Source organism: Poeciliopsis prolifica, unplaced genomic scaffold, assembly GCF_027474105.1.
Source record: "Poeciliopsis prolifica strain line A6 unplaced genomic scaffold, Auburn_PproV2 SCAFFOLD001, whole genome shotgun sequence".
NCBI classification, from domain to species: Eukaryota; Metazoa; Chordata; class Actinopteri; order Cyprinodontiformes; family Poeciliidae; genus Poeciliopsis; species Poeciliopsis prolifica.
In genome coordinates this window covers 7,856,397-7,881,188 of record NW_026562376.1, presented here as the reverse complement: position 1 = coordinate 7,881,188, position 24,792 = coordinate 7,856,397, and the positions used below count along the sequence as shown (strand labels likewise).

The following is a 24,792-nucleotide window of genomic DNA, read 5'->3' as shown; positions in this document are numbered from 1 at the left end:
TTCACACCACTTGTTTTCCACTGTTGCGCAATCACAGACTTATTTCGTAATGATCTGCTACAACTTTACACTGTTATTAATTTTCTTAATAGTGACATTCTGTCATGCAGTTCTTAGTTGTGAAAGAGCAGGGAGGAAAGGTCACAAAAACTGAATGATTAACATTTCGGCAGTTTAACATACCCTGGTTTCCTTTAGAGGACTATAGGGGAAACACCTTACATTCTAATTTCTAAAATTTCTGTTCCAAATGCAACACTGCAGCAGATGTATTGCTGTTTAAGTGCAGATACACTCAGTCGTATGTCTGCACAAATTCATGCAGGCACATGGGCATGAATATGATGAGCTTTATTGTTGTTTATAGGCCCCACTAAAGCAGTAACTAGAAAAGTAAAGTGAAAAAAAGCACCTGATAAAAGATACTAAAAGGCATTTTAGATCCTTCTGCTTATTTTCCCCATAAGGAAATGTGGACTTTTAAAAATCTTTATGGAAATTAGTTTCCTCTGAAAATAAGTGAAACTCTGATGGCAGCAAAAACATTTTTAAATATCAGCTGCACGCCTTTCAGCAAATTTTCCCCAGTGAGTGCACTGCATTTCTCTGAACGTGCCCACACGAGGCCATGAATTACAAGAACGCTTCTGCTGCCACCTATGGAGGGCTAAACAGTAAGGGCACCACATGGCAAGAGCAAACCATACACTGAAAGAGTTTTGATAACACTGGGAGGAATTTCACCTACGTTTGAATTCAGCAGTTATTTGCATTCTGATATCTACACATAGAAATGCCTCTGCCGTTCCTTAACAGCCCAGCATTTTGCATTTGTGTTTTCTTATTAGGAAGCAGAGGTCATCTGTCATTAACCTTGCTTTTCAAATGGCCAAGCTGTCTCATTAATATGGATTAAAGGTAAAACAACTCCAGCAACTCATGTGAAGCAATACATTTGACATGTATTGTCAAATGTATTTTTTCTCCCCCACAAAAAATATCAGATTGTTCTTCCCTTCCAGATGACAATTTCCATAAAAGTTTCTGTTAAATATTTGTTTTTCTTCTGCAGTTACATGCCCATAAATGAACATGTATTTAGTGCTTATTATTTATCACAGCAGTTCAGTTGTAGCTCTAAAAAGGTGATTTGAATGTCTAATTTACTGAAATGGGCTTAATAAAACAATTTTATACATTTTCAACAGTTTTAATAAATTCAATCAGACATACATGGGTAACTTTGATCGGTTTTAAATAAATTTGTACATTGAAAGCAAATATACAACAGAAGTAGCAAAATAGTGTTAGATAAGTGGAATTAGGTAAGCCTTTTTTCTTCATTAGTTGGTTTGTCACTTCCTCTTGGTCTCGGGGAAGAGCCATTTCCATTTGTCATTCTGGAAAAAGTAAATATATAACCTGTCAATATTAAAAAATAAGACAAAATAAATGATAAATGAAGAAGTACTGAAAGAAAAGCTTGCAACTCACCTTTATCCCCCAGGATACATGGTTACATTTGCGTTTGGTCTCCTCCCCACGCTCTTGAGTGTTACTGTTGGCTTTGGGCTTGATGGGCTCCTCGTGGTTGGGGAGGATCTCATAAGTGTTGTCGTTGTCAATGACAGGGGCTTCGATGGAGACTTCAGCATACAGGGAATCATCGAGCTGCTCTGTGGATGATGCAGTTTCAGATGCTGTTGGGCTGTGGCTGCCAGCCAGATGATAGACCGAGTGGTCGCTCAGGCCCTCCAGGCTGTGGCTGCTGTTTAACTGCGAGATGCCGCCGGAGGCCTGCCGGACTGGCCTCGGGGAAAGTCGTGGCGGTGTGTCAGGAGGTACTCTTAGTCTATAACATTGCTCGCCATCAGAGATGTTGTCCAGCAGAGGCAGGGACATGCTCTTGCTGTCAAGCGCGTTGAGCTCAGAGTAGAGAGATTCAGGATCAGATAAAGGACTACACCTGCTGCTGTTTTCTTTAGTGTTCAGCCTCTCGACTTTGCCTTGATTTGAGCTGGGGGACTTGTCCCTGGAGGTGTAATGGGCTCTAGATGTTTGCTTCCTAAGCTGAGCATACAGAACCCGATCATTCTCACTGACGGGGTTGCTCTCACCATGCCTGGTCCTCCGTGGCAAAGGTGGCGCTTCCTATTTTTAAGAAGACAAAAACATTTATTTGAAAAGATGCCCATCGTGTAATTTTTTTTTGTTTCCAGATAAACAAGTTAGTATATAATTAGATCAAGAGAGATTTGTCATAATAAAAACAACAATGAAATTGCAGTTTTCTTCTCATAAATTCACAATTAAAGACAATACTGAAACACAATGAAGTTGACAAGAATGTAAATAAATAGAAGTCAAAAGTATATATTCATGTCTTACGATTCATACAGAAAATATTGGTAGAATATAACAGTGTAGAAAATATATATTTATGTTGCTTTTATTTTTTTATTTGTTGGACTCACCTCTCGAGTCCTTGGTGCCTGCTCTGTGGCTGAGTTCATTTGCTGCTTACGTACTTTCTTGGCTGCTCTGAGAGGAGCAGCCGGTTTTTCTTTGGGGCTGACCTGGATGATATCATAGAGGTCCTCATTGACATCCTACAAGAACAAAAACACAAGTTAGGACAGTGATCAAATCTTCTTCTTCTTCTTCTTCAAAAAAAAAAATAAATGAGTGAAAAACTCACGTTGCATGGAGATGTCAGATATTCTCCAAAGGGCTCAATAGGGTTTGTTTTATAGTGTTCTATTAGGTCGAACAAAGTGTTGTGTCCCTCTGTGTCTCCGCACACTATAAACCGTCCCGTCTCGCTCTGGCTTATCACAAAGTGGCGACACCGATCTCTGCCTCTGCAAAAGAAAAACAAGATATTTTTAGAAAGCTGTTGCAATTAGACTATATGTATAACTTGAACTTTTTAAGTAATGGTAAAAGTGACCATTGAAAAAATTACATTGGAAATTTCTAAGATTTGGAAGGAGTGCTAAAAATAAAGGCATATTTGATGAGATGTTTATGGTGCTACTTGTTTGTATTGTTTAGTATTCCAAGAAGCAGGGTTAATTTGTGAGGAAGTTATCTTTTATAGAAAAAATCTTCTTAAAATAAAAAATTAAAATAAATAAACCAGGTTTATTGGAGTAAACCAGTACTCACTTGTACGACAGAATATATCCAATAGCTTTATCACTGAGACGAATCAGGAAACAGCCAAGGTCCTTTTCTCTAAGCATGTCCTCAACATCTCTGTAGACAGACCAAGAACAGTGTGAAAATCCAAGACAAATTTTAAGCCCATTTGTAACACATTTTAATTTTTTTTTTTTCTGGGAGAGTAAAGCACTTTCAAAAAATTTCCACTTAGGAAGTATCACTGTCTTAAAGGAAAAACCCATTCCGCAATATGCCCTTTCGAAATAGCTGACGCTGGTTGTACTTAAGTAATTGTCCCACATACTTTTTATGTAGGAGTGTAGTGTCTGCCAGAAGAAAGGGCAAAAAGTGAATGTGGGCGTACTGTAAAGTGGACACTTTCCATCACAGATAACATGTCTGTGGCTTGTATGGACATAACTGCTTCTCTGAGCTTCTATTTATTTTTATTGTTTTACAATTTAAAACCTATCAAAGAATTAAACATGCATGTAAACACAAAGCTAATAGTAATACCAAGAATCTTTTGTTAAAAATAACAAGTTTACATTACACATGGGTGTGAAATGTGCAAAATAACAGGACATCTTCTGTGAATACTTACTTTCTGCTGATGAAGCCCAGGAACCAGGTGGGGAAAAGGCCATTGTTGACAATAAGAGGCAGTTGAGAATCTATGAACCACTTGGTGGCCAACTCTCTAAACCTCCCCTCCGCAACTTCAGCAGCAGGATCCATAGTCGGCTCCCTTTGCTCCATCCTTACTCTGTCCTGTTCAAAGTAACACAGGTGTCCAATGAGCACAAGCAGGATTTATTCCCCACTGCTCAGAGCAAGTCGGTATTTTAACAATCTAATTTGCTTATTTTCCAGGAGGCGTCATTCAAAGCCTGAATGCAGCACAATGTTCTTGTTGTATGTTTTTTTTTTTTTTTTTTTACATGACTACGTCACAGGGGAAAAAATAAACCCATCCTGTCTATTATGGTACACAATTTGCTTACTGTTTATATATAGAATTTAATAGCATTAACCAATAGTTAAATATCCTAAAATAGAAAAGGCCTGACCTATATCACCCTTTCACAAAACTGATGTAATATATACAGGCGGGTTAAAATAGCTAAATCATAAATGAACTTTAAGCTGCTAGTGACAAGTTTATTTCTTACCTTGAAACAAAACTTCACACGTGTCTTAATGCAGGGAGTCTTCGTCTGATAGTTCTCCTTCTGTCTTGAGTGTGAAAAGTAGCAAATATTTTCAGATTTGGCTTTCTGTTGTTGACACAGTGCACAACAGCTCCTCTCAATCCCTGAAGAAAATGAATAAAAATTCACTGTAAAGCTCACATTGTGTTCCAGTAAAATAGTTCTCAGTGAGTGAAGTACATACCTGTCCTTAAGGTTACCAGTGTATGATTTGAACCCCTTGTCATTGCAGCAAACAAAATTCTCCTGTCAGCTTCTGAACTTCTGAAATCTCCAACTGAAAATGGTTTGATTGTGACCCCACACTGAGAGATATAGACAGATGACATTTACAATTACACACATTTTTCCACTGGTCTGGAAAGCAGAGGTACTCAGCAACAGCATGGCAGTCATTTGCATAACAAAGAGAGCTGAGGGTTGAACAAAGCAAACGCTTCCTGAAGAGAAACGGAAAGTAACATGTAGTGGTTTGTGAGCAAACGTATGCATTGCTTTGAAAGGGGGGAGATGTTTTACCCATGGAGCGTCTGATTACCGTAGTGACGGATGAGAAGTTGCGTCAGTGTGTTTTTCTGTGTTTTTCAGGGGGGTGCTGTGAATTCAGATCAAGTTTGTAAGGAAGGACTAAACAGATGGAGGGATGGAAATATTTAGGAAGGTTTGATATGTTTTCAATGGGGCTTAATAAGCTTCTGAAAAGACTAGACATTTTCCCCGGTCTGCTTTTGAGGTTCTCATAAAAAAGCATAACTCATTCCCCCCATGGCTCTGACTGTTGTCATGAATCATTTAGGTTCAGCTCTGTAAAGCACGGTAGGAAGTCCCAGTGGGGGAGAGCCAAAAGGCAGAAATACTCTGTGTCATGGAGAACAAAATAACACATGATTTAACTTTGCTTCTACAATGGCAACTTAACTCGAGCACTTTTACTCCCGTAGTAGGGAAAATAAGTATTGAACACGTCAGTAATTTTCTTGCTAACTATATTTCTAATGGAGGTATTGACATTGGGTGGTCTAGTCAAAGTCTGAACTTAAACACAGTTTGGAGGTTGTGGTATGACCTTAAACATGCAGTTGTTTCAATGTATTCTAGGGTGGCTACAGTAGAATAATTCTGTACAAAAAAGCGGGTCCAAATTCCTCAATTTTAAGTACTCATCAGCAGTTATTGTGAACACTTTTGATGTTGCGCTAAAGGTAGCACCACTAGTCATTACGTTTAGGCATAAATCATCTTTCAAATAGGATGCAGGTAGCTCGGATAGTTTGTTTTTTCTGAATTAATTAATTTATGACCTTAGTTTAATTTAGGGATGCATTTTGCCTGCTACTTATGTTGTCTAATATTAAAATGATATGATGATCAGTTGCATGCAAGTGTTAAAAAGTAAAAACAAAATAAATCTACAAGAAAGAAAATAGTTTTTACTGTACTTGCTTACAGTGGAGCAATGTTGACCCATTTTTTTTTTCTCCACACAAATTCTTCAAATTTTAAAGGCTCTGGAGACTGTTTGGAGATGATGTTCAGTGCTGTTCCTCCACAGAACATAAACAGAAAGAAATAAACTTGGATCTCATCAAACCTAATTTTATCCCCAAAGCATTTCACAGATTCTTACAAACGTTCTGTATTAATGCTTCACCATGCTTTTTTTTTAATGGTGCATTTATTTGCAGTGAGCTCATTTAAAGGCTTTTGCAGCCTATGTGTACTGGTTATTTTAATAAAAACACATTTTTTATTTTCTTCTTCAGATGTTCTTTACAATGTCTCTAAAAGAGAATTCTCTTGTTGCAACAAACTTCTGAATATGATTGGTTTATGACTTATTCATGTTATTTTGTTAAGTATGGTATCAGTAATTTTTTTGATAGTATGGTTATGAAGGTTTTAAGGTTATTTTCTTGTTACCATTTCTAAAGGCCATTTGTCAGGATTAAACCAGGTGTCATTTATTAGCAATGATTTGTAACAAGATTATTTTTTGGTACTGTATATTATTCTCATTTTTCTGACAATAATAAGAGAATAATTTTATTTAAACATTTTCTTAAATTGATTCTGGTCTCATATTTTCTTGTGATATTATTAGTGTTTATGTTACACGTGAAGAAAAGTATCAAGTCAGTAACTGTATCTTATGTTCCACGTATGACTAACGACTACTACAGTAACATAGCCTATAATTTTAACATGCTGGTAGCAGTGCAGACTGTTTTACAGCACTTTGTGATTCATAGCACACTCCTCTGGGGGAGATGTGAGGTTTGAGGTCAATCCTTATCATTGTATCCATCTTTGAAAAGAACAAACTTAGAACAAACATTGCTATGCAAAAGATTTGTCAAAAATCAACTGATTAAAAATGAATATAAAAGGTTCCTAAAAATAAAATGAACATTCTTGAAGCTGTTTGAACTATTTTGGTTACAGTGGTTTTATGACAGCCCACCTCTCAGAGGGGGGATGTGTATCCTTGAAAGGTCACAATTTGACGCCCATAAAATGTCACAGCAACTGAACCGCATCCCGTCTGTCTGCTTTTCATGTCTCGAGGTAAAATAAACAACCTCCTGAATTCTTTAAGCTTTCCTAAGTAGCTAGAATATAAATCTTACCAGAGGATTATCGGAACTTTTAATTAGGGACAGATGGTTTGGGGGTTTTCACTGTAAAGCGCTGGTTCAAAATGGGAAAAACAACAGGTGTATTTCCCAGCATAACACTAATCACCTACTGTTTACTCACTGTACTGGGGCCCACATACACCCTAGTACAACAGGTTTATACCCATTAATCATCTGAATAAATTAAGTGTGTTTTTGTTTCACCTTCACAGTGAGTTCCGGCAGCTTGAACTCTCATTCTTCTCCTCTTATGAGTCATTCAGTGAAATACATACATTGAGTATACGCCCACATCAGAGATTGCAGCTTTGATATGAATAAATCTATTCCAAAGCAGCATTAATCTTCAGCTGAAGGTTTTACAAGAAGGAAAGAGATCAATTATAAATACCACTACAGTTCTGTTCACAATGTAAGAAATTTTTGACGTCATAATTATCTTTTATCATGTGTATACCTTATGTTTTGTGTTTTGCAGCTGTATTTTCTGTCATGTGATTGATGGAATGACAATGCAGGTGCTGCAGAAGTGTGGGAGAAGGGAAAACATGATGTGCAGAAAATATATCCATTTTGTACTTATCACTTAGTTTGTTTTTTCATAGCAATTTTTATGACTAGAATGCATAACATACATACTAAGAATATGTGGAAAAAATAAAACAAAAAATAACTTACTAGATCTGGCTCACACCGTGAGAATTGTTCTATGTTATCCTGTCAGTCATTCAGTTGACCTTCAATTTTAAAGATTCAACATACATTTAGATAATGGGTATTGTGAAAACAATTGCCAAGTTAATTCACTAGATATAAACTGTCAAACATCAATTCAACATCCATTCATTCACCTGACTAATGAAAACACCTAAATGCAAAACTATAAAATAGTGTTGAAAGCTACACAATTAAAGTATTAGATAAATGTAGGCACTGAGGCTAATGGTGAATATGCAACTTAAGCAACAGGTGACCCTGACATGTTTTTGTTAGGGGGACTATTAACGTATTCAGGTAAAGGAGCCTCCAGTTGCATGTAGATGTTCCTAATAGGAATTATGCACTTTTACAATCAGTTACAAAAGTCAATTCAAGAGATTTCTTGGGTATGATGGATCTCTAAAAGTTGTAGATTAACATTTCCTCCAAATCTAGAGGACAAGTTAAGCTCAAACTTATACTGAGGTTGGAAACATTTTACTTGAAAATGAGACTATATCTCATTTTCAAATAAAAGATCAACTTTAGTTTCCAAATTTAATCTCTCACACAAAGTAGAGAAGGGTTTACCCTCTGTTTCCGCCCCGTCGCTTTATTTTCCTTGCCTTATTAAACAGCATCTCCCTGTGGCGCTTTTCGGTAGCACAGCCCTCTGCGAGCGCGTACCTCTCACTAACACGTCACAACTACTTCAAACTACATTTCCCAGCATCCCCTTTCTAGGGGAAAACAGTCATGCGGATGGACCCAGGAGTTGCCATCTGTGGGGCTGCAAAAAGAAGAAGAAACGTCTAAGAAAGATGCACGAAGAGGAGGATGGCAGCGGGGAGAGCTCCTGCACAACGTCACGGCTGCTGTCCTTCAAGTCTCTAGATGTGGCCGAGGTGGAGGGAGCGAAGGAGCAGGCCTCCAAGCTGTGCGGCTACTTGAACAAACTCTCCGGCAAGGGGCCTCTCAGGGGCTACAAACTGAGGTGGTTCGTGTACGACCCGAGGAAATGTTACTTGTATTATTTCAAGACTCCCCAAGATGCCCTGCCTCTCGGACACATTGATATCGGCGATGTCTGCTTCATGTACGACGTGGAGGGGGAAGAGGGACAGTTCGAGATCCGCACAGCTGGGAAAGAATTTCTCTTGAAGGTAGAAACTTATTTCAGCAGTTCTATCACAACACTCAGCAGATGATTGCTTTAGTCATGTGTCGCTTCCTTTCTGTCTCAGGAGAGGCTACAGACACACCCTTTCTAACAAATTGCTTTTCTTTTTACTTTTAAAACACTCGTGGAAATACGTCGAGTGGCAGAGATTTTTTTAGAGAAGTTGTGTTGAAAATAACCCACCACAGGCCGAAACTTCACCAGCTGATTGTGCGTGTGTTTTCAGAGCCGACCAAAAATTCAACGAGGCCCAAAGCAGAATTTCATTTGACGGCCCATCCTCCTCCACATTTCCACAAACCTCCCTGTTTTTCTGTTAATGTTTACATTTGGATGTGAAAAATTAACTATAATGTCCTGCATTATAGTCAGCTGGCAAGAAAACAATGAATTAGTTCCGGTGAATCAATGTTTTTCACTGACATCCACACCAATCTCTGCTTTACTTTTGTAAAATAAATACATCATGAGACTTGGCATGATACTAAAATATCCAATGTTTATCAAAGGAAACACATAAATCTGAAAAGGACTCACAGAACTTTTAGATAGTGACAAGATCTTGCATGTAGGACAAATAAAAAAGATAACTAAAGACGACAGCAGCATTTTCAAAGATGAAATCAATGAACAATTTCCGTTTTCACTAAAATATGTAAAATGTTCCTATGCACAATTAGACTTAAAAAAGTAGAGACGGGACTTCATTACATTTTTGAGTCAATTATGTGGCAATAAAGTTTCAGCACTTAAAATAATTTACCTATTTTTTTCTTTTAGACATTGTAGGGAAATATAAAAAAAAAATTGGTAAATGTTCTACTCATTAGTGAAAATAAAAAAATAAAGAAACATTCAACTTGCATTCTTTTCCAAATGAAACTTTGGAGTTAAATCCTGACTCTAGTATATTGTCTATATTTGATTTTACTTTGAATTTACTTTTATTAGCCTTAGAAATTCTTGAAACCATGACCCACATAATCAAATGAAAAGCCGTTAGAAGGGGACGATGCAGACAGTATCTGCTTGCCTGTTAATTAACTAGAGTAAAAGCAGCAGTTTTGAAAAAGGGGGTTCTGGTATTTGTTAGTGTTAAAGTTGGGTTAACACTCACAGTGAATGTTAACACACTCATTGTTGGGCTCACTGGTCACAGCACTTCATGTGATGCTGCCTCAGTCTTCTCTGCTGTCATATGACTGTGAGTAAGACAGGTGGCCTGGCTCCCACTGTCTAAAGCCAGTTTCTTTTTCAGCAGATGGTCTGACTGGCTAATACCAAACAGATTGTACAGCTAGAGGCTGGAACTGAGACTGAAACCAGCTTCTCTGCTCTTTCACACAACTGAGCCAAAGAGTAACTTGTTATTTGTAGAGTTCCTGGACTGTAAATGCACAACTTTTTTTTTTTTTAATCATTGTAACTGCAGAGTGGAAACATTGTTTTTTAAAATTAGATATGGATTTGAGGTTTTAGTGGTATCACAAACTTGATCTCGCTGCTTTCATTTTAAGCCAAATAAGGTGTGTCAAGACTAAAGAGTTACTGCAGGTCACAATTCAGTTTTATTCTCCTCTTAATGTGGGATGAGAGAATACATTACTTGCACTATAGTTTTCTTTAGCTATGAAACATATAATGTTGCACTGCCCCACCCCCATCTATTGCTGCGCAATGGTTGTCAACTGGATTGAAATAAGCTATCTGCACTTTCCTCTTGCATACAATATTTTTTTTTAACTTTCTAAGCGTGGAAGGCTAAAGAGAAACCTGACTATTACTTTTATTAACTCAACTGGATGAGTGAAAATATCCACAATTTTAACTTAAAATTTTACTTAAAGCTACCAAGTTCAAAGTCCAATGGCTGTAACTTGTTGAATTTTATGTCTAGAGAGTGTGGACAGAATAACAATCACTCTGGTTATTCTTCCTGCAGCAGTATGCACAATGCCTGAGTCAAAATTCTGGGAAAATTTGTAGCAAAACAACTTTTTGTTTCAGGAAAATACATTTCAGTCTGGAGGGGTTGATCTTTCTCATCAGTAGCTTAATAATGATGAAATAAGCTTACTTAGAGGTTTTTTATTTTATTTTAGATAATACTCTTTTAATTTTGATACTTTACTAAAAATGCTTAGTGAGACTACATCAGGTTCTCTACCAAAACTTTTCAATCAGGTGATTTTGTGTTTCTTGTAAACAAGAAAAACAAAATCACCTGTTGTTTGCAACAACAGGTGGGGGAGAAAGTATCACTCTTTCTCGTGCCAAGTAGCTGGCCAAAACTTTCTCTGACAAATTTTAGTTCTTTTGAATCTGACTTTGAAAAAATAAATAAACAAAAAAATAAATGTGTATGTATAAAAGGTTTTCCGTTGATGCTGCAAACTGCTCTATGCCTATTTAAAATGCTGGACTGCAACATTTGAAAGGGAAGGTTTCTATTTATCCCATATATGTGAATGAGTGTGGGTCTGTGCACTTGTTTCCAGGCCCCCAGCAGACAGGTGATGCATTACTGGCTCCAGGAGTTGCAGCAGAAGCGTTGGGAGTACAGCAACACCAGAGGCACAGGGAAGAGAGACAGCTGGAGTTCTCCCACGCAGGCCTACCCTCCCTCCGGCCTTGTGGGCAAAGACAGCGGTAGGCACGAACACACACATTCATCAATGGCCCCACCATTCTCACACATCAGGTGACTGTGACCTCCTGTTGGCAGCAGATTAATATTTACTTTCTGCTGCAAATGGAACTATTGGAAATATTTGGTTTGAGGGTTTTTGTGTTTCTCTGGAAAGAATGTGTTGGAATGTGAGGCCCTTAAAGAATTAGAATGTAAGAGACAAAGAAAGGTGAATTGACATCAATGATATTAGAGCTGGGTTTTTGCTTAATGACGCTGACATTTTACCTGGGTGGAGTTACTGATGTTTCATGTCATCAAATTCAAATGCAGTTTTCCTCCTCAAAGCTTCTTACAGCTAATTATTCCGCTGATTTCATTTTAAATGCCTCACTAACACTGAAAATGGGTTACTTTTTAGATTTCTTTCTGCAGTTTTAACTTCTACATTGAAGAGTGTTGGTGTGAGAATGAATTGATAACAGGGGGTGGGGTTTATTGAATTTTTAGCTTCTGAGTTGCTGACCGATCAGAGCTAGTCAATAGCAAAATTATTTGCTTCTGGTCCCTGTCTAGGTCATCTATGAATTAGATTATCAAAACTATGTGGATTTGACCATTACAAATCATAATATTTTAAGTTCTGCAGTTCTTCTAGAGTTTACTAGAAAGATAATTGAGTTAACATTGTTTTATGCTCACTATGATTTGAGATTTTTCTAATAATTTGTGTCATGAAAAAAGTAGATTATGAAGAATTGAACCATGTTGCTGATCTTCCGAAACAGATCATAATAATGTATTTAAGGCAAATTCTTGTGCACATTCATTATTTCTGTTTTTAGCTTTTTAAGTTAACTTTTTTGTAGCAGAGTATACTTTGTTGTTACATTAAAATAAAGCATTTGAGTTACACTAAACTATCTGAGCCTGAGTGTGAAAAAATTATTGACTATACTCAAACACCTGTGGATGAAAATGTGTTTAAATTGTCCTTTTACCTATAGAGTCTTGTCATTTGTTGTTGTTTAAGCACCATGGATTTATGGGGGGAGATATTTTATCATTCAGCTGAGTGATCTGAACTATGAATCCTGTCTTCTTTCCTGTTTCCATGCAAATAATTCTCATGTTTTGCCCTTTCTAGAGTGTTCTCTGTTCTTATCTTTGTCTTCAAAATGTTCAAATACCTTTCCTCATCTTGGCTTTTGTAAGGGTGTTTAGTCTAGCAAGTTGGACATGAATTGAGCTTAACGCAAGTCAAAACTTCTGAAGTGATTTTTTTATGAGATCTTTGGCTTTTTAAAAAAATACAAAAGTCATTGCTAAATATTTTATGGATGATATAACTCTATAGTATATTGTTAACAATATGTAATTTTTAGAATAATTAATTCATTTTAATACAAAATACATAAAAGAAGGAAGCTTTTTATTAGCATATATTGAAATAATAATAACTAGCATTTTAGGGAATTGATCAGCTTCAATCAGCATCAGTTACCACTTCCTGCAATGTTGTGAGGAAGTACAACATTTCTATGTTTAAAACAAATGTCATTGTCAAACACTGTCAGTGTAAATGCAAGAAGCTCGTTTAAAATTAAGGCGTTCATCCTATTGCATCTAATGTATCCTATTGCATCAAACCCATGGTTAAGTAATATGGTGGTAGTGTGACTGTGTATAATAACAGCTTGTTAATACACAAAATCCCTCCAATCTTAAAGAAAATTATTCCATGGAATGTAAAAGTCTCCTTGTCAATTATTGGCCTTTACTGATTGTTGTTAGAGCCAAAGGGACTCAAACAATTATTAGGTTAAGGACAAATAACTTTTTTGCAGAGGTCAGACTGGTTTAACTCATGAAATAATAAATTTGAAACTTTTTGTATTTACTTGAGTTATTTGATGTTAAAACAGCATAGTGTGTGTTGGTGTGTTCACAGAGAAGTTTGTTTCTACACATATCTACTCAGTCTTGATGTACTTAGCATATTGACATACACAGCAGTTTTATTTTATCTTAAACTTTTACTTGATACATGGTTATTGGGTGTGCACCAATTGCAGTTTTCTGATCAATCACAGATCTCGATAAAACATTCCAGTTTCATTGAAGAATATCTAATGATACCTGTGAAACAATACAAACTTGTTCTGTCCATACATGAGGCAGTGCTCTCAAATATAAATGAAAAGCATTGCTTTCCAAACTACTAAATTAACTAGACTAAAAAAAAAATTCTTCACTTAGTATTTAATATGACACTTGTGAAAAAAACAAAACTTGCATAATAGGTTAAACTAGACCTTTTATTCTTCTTTTCAGACCTTTGCAGAGATGTATAAGATTGGTTTCACATATATGTATTGATTGCTGATCACCCGAGGTTATCAGAACTCGGCCGATGAATTAGTGCACTACGAGTTGCTATCAGTATAAATAATGGAAAAGCTGAAATAATTTTAAGGCTGCTGTATTTATTATGTTGGCAGGATTTCTTTTCTAGTAGTTTTTGATATTGATTGAGTTGTTGTTCATCTAGAACAATTTCAGCTGAAGAAAAAAATATTGTACTCTCACTCTCAATTGGCAGTAAAAATATCATAAAATATAGTCAACCGTGAAGTAAAAAACTGTTGCTCTTTATCTGACTGTTTTTACAATGGACGCAATAATAAAAAAAAGTGAAACTCAAGCAATGGTTACTGAAGACTTTGTGGACCAGCAACTGTTGCTTTGTGGATCTGATCTGTGCACGTTGGGGTTAAGTGCAACTTTGGTTACAGCTGCAGAGAACTGTGAAGGTCCAATTGAGAAGCCACACAAATCATAATAACAATGCTTTTAATGATTAATATTAGAATCACGATTATTCTGGAATAGAGCATGTGTTGCACTTAATCACACACCCACTAATATTTTGAAGAGACACTTGTTGTTTATTGCTTCCGGTTTATCGTACCTCGATGTTTCTCAGTCTGCGAAGTGATAGATTTGCATCCTCATATCCTGTGTTCTCTGAATTTTGACACAAGTACACTTTTTTTTTTCTTAGCTCTGTTGAAATATGTGACCTGTGAAGCTTACCGGAATGTCTGCAATGCCTGCTGTATTTACTCGCATCTTGGTTTAGGTGAAAAGTTTTGTTATATCAGCAAAGGTTATTGATTACATAATATCAGACTATGACGTGTAAAACGAAACAGGGCTGTTTAGTTGTTGACTTAGTTTGAAGATTTAAGCAGACTGAAATCTCAGAGTTTCTAGACAGTTTTATCAAACAACTTTGTTCTTTTGGGTTTTTTTTCCCTTTTTTGTTATACATTCTTAATCCTTCATGAAATGTTTCGATACACTTTTGCAAGAAACTCGAATATCTGATTTGAGTCATTCTGCCGGATGTCAGAAAGTTGAAACATAATTAGCTTTCCTTATTTAACTCAAACTTACTGCATCCTTTTACCCATAGGTACATTTCCCCGAGATGAAGCGGTTGGACTATTGCACTTAGTTGATTCTAACAAACTCTGTTTTGATTTTCAGATGCTTTCTTCATTGAGAAGCTCAGTGACAGCATGGAGAAAGTCCGTAGCGACTTTGCTATGGACACAGACATGGATGCAGGAGGAATGGTGGGAATCCAGTCAGCCAGAGGGCCCTTCTCCCTCAAAAACTTTGGTACAGAGCTCAGGTAAGGCTGAAAGCTTAGTGAAGGCTCTTCAAAGCATGATTTGTACCTCCAGCTGTTTTTTATTACACAATTCAGGGTTTTTTTTGTGGGCTTGCTCCCAAGTTATTGCAGGCTCTGTTTGGTTTGTGTCTCTAATTGAGGGAAGAATATCACTTTGGTTCTGCCTGAGGCCAACGGTAGTAGAGGAAGTAGTCACATCTGTAGTTCACTAGTATATCAACTATTCAACAATCAAGAGTTCCTCTTCCTAGTATGTAGACACATTTGCTCAAAAGATTTGATACCTAAACATGCAAGCATGTTTAGGCAAGCAGGTTGATGCAAGCATGTATTACGTTTTCATGTTGTGACAAAGTGTTTGTACATCAGAGTCAAATGCTGCTAGTTTCTTATTAATTCAGTATGAAGATGAATAGAAAGTTCCTTACTGAGGTAATATTGAACTTTTCAACATGTTTTTCACATCATCAAACACGTAATTTTGTTAACACAGAGCAGCACATAAATGTTTTCAGAGTTTGTTTACCCATAAAAATCTAAAATGCATGGTTTTCATTTAATTATTTTACTTTTGTCAATACAAAATAAATCAAAACTTTTTACTTATCTTTCAATTTCTTTATGCAAGTCTTTTTCAGTATGTATCTACTAGCACTGCACAAGTTGGTGCTTCTCATAACATTTTTCAAAGCAGTTTTCTTCTTGTTGCTCTTCCACAAAATTTGGTGATAATTATTCTTTCACCAAATTATTATTATTATTTTCTGACCTGACAGTTTTTGCTGACCATGTCTTGATCAGTTTGCACTTAATCTATCGTTCTGTTTTGTTTTCCCATGGCAGATTGAACAGTGCTATATGTGATTCAAAGCTAAGGATGTTTTGTTACTGCTGTTGCTTTAATCATCACAGAACAGAATTTTTTATGTAGAGAATAGACATTGATACATATTGTTTTACTCTATTTATTGACTAAATTATTTCTAAAGGCAGTTGGTTGCATTGCATTTTTATTTGCACAGATCAGAGTAAAGTTGCTTGGATATCAAATATAATTTTATATAACTTTGTGTTGGTCTGTGACATAAAATCTGAAGAAATAAAGTTTTTGTTTGGAACTTGACTAAATATGAATAAGCTGAAAGTGTATAAATATTTAATTGAAGTGCTCTGTATTGTTTTACACTAGAAGGATATTTTGTGGAAATGAGGTCATCATTTAGTTGGATTGGTTTGAGGGATCTGTGTTATTTTTCTGCAGCTTCATTTCCTCGGCTAACATTTAGAACTTCGACTCAGCCTAGTAACTGTCACAAAGTTGCAGAAAGTCGAGTTTAAATTGGTTTCTCCTCTTTTTTTTTTTTTTTTTCAGGAACTCCATGTCTAATCTGCGTCCAGGCCGAGTGGAGAACAGACGCAGCGTGTTTTACACCAGCAACCACAACAGCAGCTCAGAGGAGTGGGAGATGTTGGACGCTCCTCCTAAGGACTTCCCCGAACAGAAACCTCATCTGGACACACAGAGACGTGAGTCCACTCTCGCTCATCCTCGACAGCTTGGAGATGAATTCTGCTCTAGCATTCCTCTCTGCATCTGCTCCTCTTGTTGCTCAGATTCTTTTGGCTCGGCGTTCACCTTTGATTTTGTGCGAAACCGTCAACGACCTCAGAGGCTCTTGCTCCGAGACGTGCGGGGACCGGGGAAGTTCGGACGGGGCGTGGAGAGACGCGGTTCCGGGAGTCCGACGGGGGAATGCAATGGCAGCAAATCTTTGGAAATGCAGCTCCGCCTCCAGAACCAGCAGGATGAGATGAACCAGATGCAGCAGGAACAAATCAAACTCCGGGAGGAGCTGGCCAGCCAGAAGGTGAGCTTATTCGTCTTTGTACTGTTTTAACAGACTTCTTTTCATTCAAAGTTTTCATTGTGCTTTCACACACCCAGTCTTGCCATGTCAGACTAAAAGGTTGGGTGTCATTTCATCTCTCACTGATACAGGAAGACTGGGAGTGATTAGTCAGGCTTCAGTCTGAAATAAGGAAACAGCAGTTCTGTCGAAAACAATCACAGCTGGTGCATTTCTTTCCATTTCTTCCTGTTCTCTTTTTTATTTTTTTTTAAATTCATCCACAGCTGATTGGTTGCTTTAGCTAGAAGTGACTCCTATTAAAGGAGACATCACATTTTCTCAAGTTAACTCTTTCAGAGCTGATGCTATGAATTGTTTTTACCCCTCCACACCCTTGCAGCCACATTATTGTTCATTTCCTTTTTATGTGTTGCATTACAACTTTCAAAACAGTTTTTTTAATAAAAAAATAAATAATTAAAAATACATAACACAAAGATTATATTGACCAGTAAAAGTTTCTAAGGAGTAGAAGTCACAGTTGAGCTAGTCTTAACTAGCTCAACTGGTTCTTTTTTTTTTTCTTAAGAAAAAAAGCAGGAACTCTACTCCGAGTTCTCCCAGGCTGTAAACCTACTGCTTGTATTTGAGATCCTGCTCTTCGTGTCCTGTTTTCTTGTTTGGTGTAAGTGAGGGCTGAAACATAGACGGAAAGGTTTTCCCTTGTGGTCAATAACTTTGTATCTTGTCGTGTTAAGAATCACTCTGCTTGTTAATGAAGAACAGTCCACTTGTCTGACACATGGTCTGGTTAAGATGGCAAAGATACTAAATGGGTTTTTTTTATTTTAGAAAATGAAGTAAATGTACCAAAGTTTACAAACTATGTTTCAAAGAGTGTGTATGTATTGTAGGATGCTACGTTATTTTCTTGAGTTATATTTTATGAAGAAAATTGTACATTTTTTATTGAAAAATGTATAGGAACCCTCATTATAATACCCAAAAGAAATTCACACCTTGATGCACTTCATGTACCTCAGTGCTTTTTTGGGATTTGAGCACATATTTTTACCGTTTAGACACAGATGTCAAACTCATTTTCATTTCAGGTCACATCAAGATCACAAATGTTCTTAAAGGTCAGGTTGTGGCTGAATGCTCTGATAAAACTACCTGTTACAAAGTATTGAAATATTACAGCCTTCCCTTCATTGAAAGAGTACTTCTTAAAATTTAATAATTAACATTCTTACATTGTTGTAATTTGGCACTTTACAAAGCAAAAATGATTTTATTTGGTTGATCAATAATTAAGCACACAACAGTCAACATAAGGTTCTATTTATGTGGCCCTCGAAAAACCTAGAGGCCACATAAATAGTTTTTGGTGGCCCAGATTTGGCCCACGGGCCTTGAGTTCAACACACATTATAAGACTTGATGTTGTGATGTATTAATAAGGTAGGATGCTTTGAGATACTGATGATTCCAAATAAGGTAGTAATAGTATTTTATGTTGCGTCTTAGAATGCCAGCCTAATAGAAACACAGATGGCTACAACTACAGGAGAGCATGAAAATTATCTCATCACTGTGACTTTCTCTATATTTTTTACCTACCAAAATACATGTAGTTGATTGCTTGCCATAGATTCCATGTTTTCACAGTTTAAGCTTCTTGTTTTGTTGATTCCAAAAAGATCTCCTCTTCCTGCCCCTGTAGGAGCTGGTGCGGCTCCTGCAGCAGACTCTCAGAACCTCCCAGTTTGAGAGGCCCAGCATGTGGCGAGCACCTCCGGATCCGTCCGAGGCCCAGGAGCAGGCTCCCGGTCCGGTCGTGACCCAGGAGGACGTCACCCAGCTGGAGGCGGTCCTCCAGGAGCGAGACACACAGGTCCAGTCGCTATGTGGACACATGGAGCGGCTCTCTTTGGAGAAGGAGAGCCTGCAGCAGGAGCTGAAGGGCCTGAAAATCAAGGTGGGGGAAATTAATGACCAGCTGGGGATGCTGATGGAGACCATCCAGGCCAAAGATCAGGTCATCGTGAAGCTGTCGCAGGAAAACTCTGAGCAGAGCGGGAATGTGAGCGACGCTGGTTCTCCGCCACCTCAGCAGGAACTGAGCATCCTGAAGGTGCAGAAGACGATTCTTAAACCAGATGGGGAAACAAAATCAAAAAGATGTTTTATTTTAAATCTCACTGGTAAACATTTTTGCTTTTTTTATTTTCAATATTAGGACAGTCTTCAAGGCTACAAATCCCAAAACAAGTTTCTGAACAAAGAGATCCTGGAGTTGACTGTCATGCGCAGGAATGCAGAGGTCCGGGAAAAGGCTTTAGAAGCAAAGGTAAAAACTCTAAACGTGCATAAGTTCATCTCGATCTTCACAAATCTGAATGTGTGAGAAATGAAAACTATTATTCCCACCCTTGTCGCAGTGCACAGCTCTGGAGGCCAAACTCTGTCAGGTGGAGAGTAAATATTTGGTGCTGCTTCAGGAGGTGAGAAAGCCGGTCTGTTCGTCGGAGCAGGACCCGGCCCGGGAAGTCATTTCCAGATTACTGGAGGATGCCCTGCAGGTGGAGAGCCCAGACCAGAACGAACACCAAATCTTCAAACCAAATTCAGTCAGGTATCAATTGTTTGCTAGTTTTAGGTTCTTCCTTTCAGTTTCAAAATGACATGCTGGGCAAGGAGAGTATTGAGCAAAGGAGCGGCCTTGAGAGCCATGGATGGAGAAACTACAGAGCTCCTCAGCTCAGTTTGGAGATTAGAAGTGCAGTTGATAAATCTGGGCTTTGTAGAAAAGTGCAATGATGAGCCTTTCCTCAAAATACTTGGAGCAGCAATTACAGCGCGAGCCGCTTCTTTAAAGTATTGTTTGAAGTTGGATGAAAGAAAATACACAGTGCACTTTTAAGATTTTTTGGAGGAAAAAAAAAGTTGTAAACCATGTGTCATTATTTTTTCACTTCCAAATTATGTGTTTTTCTTTTTTTTTTTCACACAACATCCCACTGAAACGCACAGGATCTGGTGGTTTTAATGTTAGAAATGTGAAAAGATTTGAGAGAGAAATTCTGACCAGAGCTTGTCTGATTTTGTTTGTGTTTCACCTGAAATCTATGAGGAAGAAATCTGTTTCTCAAAGACGAGGATGGTGCAGCCCCAGGACCTGTTCTACTTTAATTTATAGCTCCATACAAATATTCGTGACTGGAGAAACTCTGTCTGCTGCTTGGTGTTTTTTAGTCATTATTTGCTGTTACTTCCAGACAAGCTTAGACATGTTGTCATGGTTCAAATGTATTATTATATATTCAAAGCCACCCCGAGAAGCTTTTAGTTTCTACGTTTGAGCTTCTCTATTTTGTTTTTATTTTTTTATGTGTTTGCTGATTGAAGGTGATTCATTTTATTTTCTCTCTCTGTCAGTGAATATGATGTGTATGGCTTCAAAACGGTCCCAGAGGAAGAGGAGGAAGAGGAGAAGCTGGTTGCAAAGGTGAGGGCCTTAGAGCTGAAGTCCCTGTCCATGACCGACCAGGAGGTTTCAGTTGGGGTGAAGTGGGAGAACTTTCTGGCCAGCACCATGAACAGAGACCTGGTGCGTTCCCCCGAACTCAAGGCTCTGATCCGCTGCGGCGTGCCGCACAAACATCGCTCCATCGTGTGGCGCTGGTGCGTCACCTCCCACGTCAAGAAGTTCCGCGACCACTTGGCCCCGGATTATTACGAGACACTGCTGAACGTGGCGCGGGATCGGCCCAACCCGGCGTCCAAGCAGATCGAGCTGGACTTGCTCCGGACGTTGCCCAACAACAAGCACTACGCCTCGCCGAGCGCAGGCGGGATCCACAAGCTGCGGAACGTCCTGGTGGCCTTTTCCTGGAGGAATCCAGACATCGGCTACTGTCAGGGTCTCAACAGGTACCGGACCACATCTGGCACTTCTCGGTTTCTATTATTTGCTGGCTTTTTTAATGATTCCTATTTATTATGTGTTTTTTTAGGCTAGCAGCTATTGCCTTACTTTATCTAGACCAAGAAGATGCCTTTTGGACTCTTGTAGCCATCGTAGAAGTCTTCATGCCAAGAGATTATTACACAAAAACTCTGCTGGGCTCTCAGGTAACTTAGTTTATTTATGTTAAGAGTTTTATTGTCAGGCTGAAATGAATGGTCATTTCAGTTATCGATCATTCTGACGATTAATCAGATAAAAAAATCGGCACATCTTTTTATTTTTGGTCCAGTATCAGAAATGCATAAAAAATGTAAATAAGTGAGTAATTCAATTCCTTTACAAATAAGAAAATCAGTAATCGACTAATCTGATTAATCTTTTCAGCCCTAACTAGATTTTTTTGAGTGCTTTCATATTTATTTGTCGGCTGATTAGTTTCCACTCTTAGATTCGAACTCTAACTTCTGCATAATGTGAATGTCTGCTTCCTGCAGGTCGACCAGCGTGTGTTCAAGGACCTGATGAGTGAGAAGTTGCCGCGCCTTCACCTCCACTTTGAGCAGCACAAGGTGGATTTCTCCCTCATCACCTTCAACTGGTTCCTGGTGGTGTTTGTGGACAGCGTAGTGAGCGACATCCTGTTCAAGATCTGGGATGCTTTCCTGTTCGAGGGGCCAAAGGTGAGACATGGAAAAGATTTTATTTATTTATTTTTTATCATTATGGTTCTGGAGCCGCAGAGCCCTGTTAAAGGGGTAAAGGAAACATTGCAGTTAGACTAACACCTTTTAATTACTGTGAGTCTGTGAAGACTTTGTGTGAAACTTGTGAAATTCACCGTAGAGAAAGATTGTTGTCTTTCAGCTTGTGGACAGTTTAACAGCTTTTTTTTTTTTTTTCTAAACATAGAGGTGCAAACAGAAAGTCATGCGATGTTTTTCTTTTTTTTTTTTCCTTTTACAGATCATATTTCGATTTGCTCTCGCCCTCTTCAAGTACCAAGAAGAAGAGTTTTTGAAGCTGCAGGATACGACGGCCATCTTTAAATACCTTCGATACTTTACACGCACAATCCTGGACTCAAGGTCAGGTCACTTTGATATCAGGAAGGTTTTGCATTGTTTAGAAATGTTTCTCAAGCTTTAAGAACGAAAACGATAACTCAGTTCTCCTTTCTGTGCACGAACAGACAAAAAAGAGGTATACTGTGATCAATTTTTTTAAGTGTGCAGCATTGATTGAAATGTTAAATAATTATAATTTTCCACAATTTCATAAATATTTTTCACTTCTATCTCAAATTGCAAGAGTTCAGCTTTGTTCTGTATGAGGGAATTGGAAAAAAATCCAGCTGCTTGTGAGATTATTGGATACCAATGGTGCTCACCAGCAGAGGGTGCTGTAGGCAGGCGATTTCCATTCATGTATCTGAGATAAGAGAGTTCACATCCAGGCTTGTAATTTAGAGAGGAACCCAAAAACTAAGAGGATAATATTATCTGTGGTTTAAAATACTTTAATCAGAAATATTTTTTTTGTTTTGTTTTCCAGGAAGCTGATGAACATTGCTTTCGTGGACATGAACCCGTTCCCCATGAGGCAAATCCAGAACCGCCGGTCCTTCCACCTGGAGAAGGTTCGCCTGGAGCTGACGGAGCTGGAGGCCATCAGACAGACATTCCTGAAGGAGAGGGAGACGAGTCTGGATCGACGGAGCTTTGTCAGCGACGATGAGGAGGATAACTGAGCTTTTTATTTCCAGGCTGTGTCGCTTTAAGAATGAAGACAAAGGGAGCTTCTCCACAGAGAAAAGCCACGCTTTACAGCTGCTGAAGGGTTTTATTTTCCGAGTTTTGGCGTCGGAGTTGGTCTCTGCATCAAAAATGGAATAATGAACTGAAATCAAAGAATAAAACACATTGTGTCAGTATTCCTGCCAATTTTTTTTATTGTGTAAAGTATTTTTGCTGTTTTTGTTTATGTTGTTTATTGCCAGCTGTTTGCATTTCTATATTGCCAAACCATGCAGTCCGAAACAGTATTTTCAAGCATTTTTATATCTTTTGAAGAAATTCCTTTTTTCTTTATTCTTTATTTACACAAAAGAAATCTCTATTTTTATTCTGTGCTTTGCTTCCTTTCTTTGTTTGATTGATAATCTTTTTTATTTCTTGTAAAGGATTCTTTGTCTTCTTTTCTTATGATGTACTTGAATTATTCATGCTGTAACTGAAATGTTTTTGCTAAAACGTTTCTTAGGTTTTAAAGTTTCATTCCAACAATTTGCTCAAATCTAAAAAGACGAAATGAACGGAAGAGCTAAAAACAATATATTTTTCTTTCAGTTGCAGAAATGGCAGGTAGAATTAATGTTTATGACTGAGAGCCAGTATTGTTCCATTAATCGGTCCTTTAATATTTGTGTTCAATATTTGTATCATGTGGGTATTTTAAAAAGTAATTGTTTTAAAGCTGCATCATGGAGTTGATTACTTTTTCACTCGCATCTCTCTCTTGCATAAAAAAAATAATTCAGAGAAAATTGGATATTGTTTTTCAAGTCTGACAGCTTTGTCTGTATTTTTTAATGAAATATCCTTACTTTGCAGAAACTTTCTTTTTGTTTTGTTTTTTCTGCATTTCTTTACTCTGAACCTAACCTCAGAAAAAAATTCTGTTGTATTTGCTATTGTTGTCCATTGAGTGGCAGTGCAACGTCTCTCAAGTCATCACTCAATTTTATAGATACAGTACTCTGGTGAAGAAATGTTATCATTGGAAAGAGTTAAAAAGTCTGCCTTGGTACTGATTTTATAAAAACTGAATTGTGATTCTTAATGAATGAGGGAAGCATTTTTTTCTTAAAATTGAGGACAATAAAAGGAAAATCTTGCATGTTGATCCACATTCAGGTACTTTCAGAATTTGAAGGATCTTATTGCTGATCGCTATGTACAACTTGATATCCCAACCATTTGTTTAGGAATTAGAACTAGTATGTGTGTGTTTGGCTAATCAACTGTGAAAACCTTGATAGATGGTATTCATTGTAAGGAAGATGAGAAAGTTTCTTTAAATCTTTTTACTTACTTTAATCCATTTACAGAGATCAGCTGCTGTTCTCTGCTGCAGTATCTGGATCTGACCTGGTTACAGTTTTAAATCAAATGTAGAACATTGAAAAATGTTTGAATGTTTTTCTTTTTGCTATCCTCAAACATGCTTATGAGAGCAGGCTTCTCATGAGATCATTTCCCAATTATTTAGATAAATTTTTTTATTCATTTTTTACAACTAGTAACTAGTTGCTCTGTACAAAACCTTTTCAGTCTGTTGCAAGTTTAAATAAGCTATCTCGGCTTCTGCATTTCCTCTTTTTTCTCATGTTTTTTGGCTGTGTATTGCACAAACGCATTAAGAAAACTCAGAATATTACAGGGCACTTCAACTTTTTTTATGTAAGTCTCTCTTAATCTGTCAGATTTTAGATGGGAATTGTAAAAGTATATTTTTTTGCTTTTGTAAAACCAGTTCAATAAAACGTTCTGACATGAGCATCTGGTTTTATTTGCTTCTGGGATGCAGATAGAAACCTTTTTTTCAGTTCCTCAAAAAACCTGTCAGACCAAACAGCACATATGCGGTGATCGTTGCTGATTGCCTGCCTCTCTTCTGCTGCACGCTATACTTTCATAACAGATCAGTATAGACGGGTTTGTGAGGGGAGGGGCTTGTGTAGAAACAAAGCC

The 24,792-nt window shown here is 37.6% G+C and overlaps 2 protein-coding genes across 2 annotated transcripts; one reads left to right on the top strand and one right to left on the bottom strand.

Moving 5' to 3' along the window:
- Positions 1 to 1,208: 1,208 nt before the first annotated feature.
- Positions 1,209 to 4,705, bottom strand: LOC129365518 (hematopoietic SH2 domain-containing protein homolog). Its single transcript, XM_055038761.1, has 8 exons — positions 4,561 to 4,705; positions 4,338 to 4,480; positions 3,770 to 3,936; positions 3,169 to 3,258; positions 2,699 to 2,861; positions 2,475 to 2,609; positions 1,495 to 2,151; positions 1,209 to 1,400 (listed from the first exon to the last, which is right to left on the bottom strand). The coding sequence occupies exons 1-8, from the start codon at positions 4,703 to 4,705 to the stop codon at positions 1,356 to 1,358; spliced, it is 1,545 nt and encodes a 514-aa protein (XP_054894736.1). The 3' UTR covers positions 1,209 to 1,355.
- A 3,755-nt stretch (positions 4,706 to 8,460) lies between these two features.
- tbc1d2b (TBC1 domain family, member 2B) lies at positions 8,461 to 24,597 on the top strand. Its single transcript, XM_055038697.1, has 13 exons — positions 8,461 to 8,874; positions 11,390 to 11,540; positions 15,073 to 15,220; positions 16,593 to 16,747; positions 16,835 to 17,088; positions 18,797 to 19,207; positions 19,313 to 19,423; positions 19,515 to 19,708; positions 20,512 to 21,006; positions 21,090 to 21,207; positions 21,538 to 21,723; positions 22,007 to 22,128; positions 22,595 to 24,597. The coding sequence occupies exons 1-13, from the start codon at positions 8,533 to 8,535 to the stop codon at positions 22,788 to 22,790; spliced, it is 2,883 nt and encodes a 960-aa protein (XP_054894672.1). The 5' UTR covers positions 8,461 to 8,532; the 3' UTR covers positions 22,791 to 24,597.
- The last annotated feature ends 195 nt before the right edge of the window (positions 24,598 to 24,792 follow it).

What these genes read in the sequence shown, in the direction of transcription:
- tbc1d2b (XM_055038697.1), top strand. Translation starts at nt 8,533, where the DNA reads ATGCACGAAGAGGAGGATGGCAGCGGGGAGAGCTCCTGCACAACGTCA. An exon ending in GGAAAGAATTTCTCTTGAAG is followed by an intron (nt 8,875 to 11,389) that starts GTAGAAACTTAT and finishes ACTTGTTTCCAG; the next exon opens with GCCCCCAGCAGACAGGTGAT. An exon ending in AAACTCTGCTGGGCTCTCAG is followed by an intron (nt 21,208 to 21,537) that starts GTAACTTAGTTT and finishes TGCTTCCTGCAG; the next exon opens with GTCGACCAGCGTGTGTTCAA.
- LOC129365518 (XM_055038761.1), bottom strand. Translation starts at nt 4,705, where the DNA reads ATGTCATCTGTCTATATCTCTCAGTGTGGGGTCACAATCAAACCATTT. An exon ending in ACTGGTAACCTTAAGGACAG is followed by an intron (nt 4,481 to 4,560) that starts GTATGTACTTCA and finishes CATTTTCTTCAG; the next exon opens with GGATTGAGAGGAGCTGTTGT. An exon ending in AGGCACCAAGGACTCGAGAG is followed by an intron (nt 2,152 to 2,474) that starts GTGAGTCCAACA and finishes TCTTAAAAATAG; the next exon opens with GAAGCGCCACCTTTGCCACG.